Source organism: Pinus tabuliformis, chromosome 4_1 (assembly GCF_031772625.1).
Source record: "Pinus tabuliformis cultivar Carrire ecotype Pingquan chromosome 4_1, CPIR1, whole genome shotgun sequence".
In the NCBI taxonomy this organism is placed as follows: Eukaryota; Viridiplantae; Streptophyta; class Pinopsida; order Pinales; family Pinaceae; genus Pinus; species Pinus tabuliformis.
In genome coordinates this window covers 257225129-257228129 of record NC_142303.1, presented here as the reverse complement: position 1 = coordinate 257228129, position 3001 = coordinate 257225129, and the positions used below count along the sequence as shown (strand labels likewise).

Genomic DNA, 3001 nt, shown 5'->3' with positions numbered 1-3001 from the left:
ATTTAAACATATTCTATGAAGTTTATTAAAGATTGAAAAGATAAAATATTAAATTGAATATTTTGAAAATTAAAAATTAATTATTAAATTTTTAGAAGGTAAATTATTTTTTCCTAATTAAGTAATTTTTTAGTGGGACTTTTTGGAAAGTTTTCCGGTTTATTTTCCAATCTAGTTTATCTAGAATCCAACAGGCATTCATTGAAATTACAAGTTTGACATGTGAACTCTTCATAATTGATGTGTTTGGTGGGTTTACAAGGCCATTGAATCCATATATGTAGTCAAAAACAAGTTTAAACAACACAAATCAAGATTTGACAATAATTTTTGTTGCCGGATTCCGACCATAAATCCTCCGAAAACTCCAAAAAGTCACAGTTAAAGACTATTCCATTTCTAATTGGTTGATGACTATTTTTATGTGGTTTTAAATTGAATTTTCAAATATAAAAATTATATTAAAAAATAAAAACTCTAAATTTTGTTTTCCAAAGTCTTATATTAATTTAGAGTTTGTTACAATACTATGGTCCAATACAGTAGCTTATCAATACCACTTACCCGAATACCATAATTCATTTAAAATTAAAATATTTTATAATTTAGGATTTATTACAATACCATGGATCAATACTATAACTTATAACACCATTTACCTAAAAACAATAATTTATTTAAAATTAAATTTTTTTATTTTAACTTAACACGACAATTATATTTTTAGAATATGAATTATAGTCTTGCGTCGAGCCCGTGGTTTTGTTTAGAGCAATGGTTCACCGCAATGGAGTGCATGTTTCATTTCCTGTCGTGGTTTTGCAATTAATAAATATAAATAAATAACAAACAATTTAATATAATATCATATGATTTTCTTTAAATTATTAAATATGCGGGTTTTGTTTTGTTCCTCTTATATAAGCTTCAGCATAAGCTGAGCCCATATTTCATTGTGACTAATCAGTATTGAGCCCAAATTTCAGGGGGTTGCTTTGCTTTGCTTCAGCTTCTGTTTCTTAAAACAAAGAGATGTCTGGGCCTGAAGCGGATCTCATTTCCCTCAACGGATCTCTGCCTGTAACTCCCGGGGATTTCGATACGTTGTTTATCAATGGTGGAGCTGTGTTGGAATCCTTCAATAAATCGGGCAGCTTCAATGACGAATGCAAACCAAAAATTGAGCCCAGCAAGAATATTTTCAACTTCAACCATGAATTTTCTTCAGGTGAGATGCCACTATTAACGAACTCTCTGCATTTAAGAAATTGCAAACCAAAAATTGAGCCCAGCAAGAATATTTTCAACTTCAACCATGAATTTTCTTCAGGTGAGCTGCGACTATTAACTAACTCTCTGCATTTAAGAAATTGCTATTGCTTCGCAGGGTTTTCTTTTTTATGTTATTTTGACTCTGGTTGGGTTTTGAAGGTGCTGAAAATGCGGCGATTCCTCCTTTGAAGGATTTTAAGATTCCTCCTGTGAAGGATTTCGAAAAGTCCTCAGCCAAAAGCACCAGGAGGGAGAGGACGACTTTGTACAGAGGTATCAGGCGGCGTCCAGGGGGAAAATGGGCTGCGGAGATTCGAGATCCCAGAAAGGGCACTATGGTTTGGCTTGGGACGTTTAATACGGCAGAGGAGGCCGCTAAGGCCTATGATGCAGAGGCTAAAAAGATCAGAGGCGAGAAAGCCAAGGTTAACTTTCCCGATCAAAGTGCTGAAAATGAGGCGATTCCTCCTTTGAAGGATTTCGAAAAGTCCTCGGCCAAAAGCACCGGTACTGAAAATGAGGAGATTCCTCCTTTGAAGGATTTGGAAAAGTCCAAAAGCCCCGGTGCTGAAAATGAGGCGATTCCTCCTTTTAAGGATTTCGAAAAGTTCTCGGCCAAAAGCACCGGTGCTGAAAATGAGGGGATTCCTCCTTTGAAGGATTTCGAAAAGTCCTCGGCCGAAAGCACCGGGGCTGAAAATGAGGCTATTCCTCCTTTGAAGGATTTCGAAAATTCCTCTGCCAAAGGCACCGGGAGGAAGAGGACAACTTTGTACAGAGGTATCAGGCAGCGTCCATGGGGAAAATGGGCTGCGGAGATTCGAGATCCCAAAAAGGGCGCTATGGTTTGGCTTGGAACGTTTAATACGGCAGAGGAGGCCGCTCAGGCCTATGATGCAGAGGCTAAAAAGATCCGAGGCAAGAAAGCCAAGCTGAACTTTCCCGATCACTCGTTTTAAAAATGGATTCACAGAACAGAGTATAGCATCGTGTAGCCTGAATTTTCCAAAGCTGAACTTTCCTCCCCATCACTCGTTTTAAAAATGGATCCACAGAACAGAGTAGCATCATGCAGCTTGAATTTTCCAAAGAATTGTCTGCCTTGGAATCACACGTTGGGTTGTTAGAGCCATCAGGGAATTTCAGATTCAGCTGATCAAAGCTCTCTTGGGTTTTGCTTCCCAGGCTTATTATGAGTACGTAACAAGCAGGCAGACTAGTGGTTTGTGTTGCAGGCCAATTTATAGCATTTACAGTCTTCAAAACTTGTGTTTTGGACATTTTTGTTTCTGTTTTATTATTTGCTTTCAGTAAAGTATATACGAAATCTGAAGATAGGATGTTAGAATTAAATTCATTTGTGGTAAAATGGTTCATGTTGGGATGTTGATATTCTTTTTAGCTATTTGAGTTTATATTTCTTTTCAGAGTAAGGAGCTGTAATTCATATATAAAATAGTGAAGAACCCAAATATATATAAAATAAGTTTTATAGATAATTGAAAATTAATAAATTGATTATTGATGGTATTAAAGTGAGTAGTTTTATCTCTATTGTATCACGTGTTATCAGGCATATTTGGTTTTTTAATGTCTAACACAAAACGTTTAATTGTGAATCAGAGACTTCCATCTTACTGTATTAGAAATATCCGGTTTTATTTTTTACTGTCATAATGCCGCTTCCATAAGTGAGTTTTAACTTTGAAGGTCATGTCATCTCCCTATT

General features: G+C 36.0%; 1 protein-coding gene across 2 annotated transcripts; it reads left to right on the top strand.

The window, feature by feature from the left end:
* Positions 1–953: 953 nt before the first annotated feature.
* LOC149175251 (uncharacterized) lies at positions 954–2537 on the top strand. Of its 2 annotated transcripts, none has more exons than XM_089419569.1 (2): positions 954–1228; positions 1432–2537. In XM_089419569.1, exons 1-2 carry the CDS (start codon positions 1033–1035, stop codon positions 2229–2231), a joined length of 996 nt encoding a protein of 331 aa, XP_089275695.1. In that variant the 5' UTR covers positions 954–1032; the 3' UTR covers positions 2232–2537. The 2 variants fall into 2 exon arrangements, with proteins under 2 accessions (XP_089275695.1, XP_089275694.1); XM_089419568.1 differs by having other exon boundaries at positions 954–1330.
* The last annotated feature ends 464 nt before the right edge of the window (positions 2538–3001 follow it).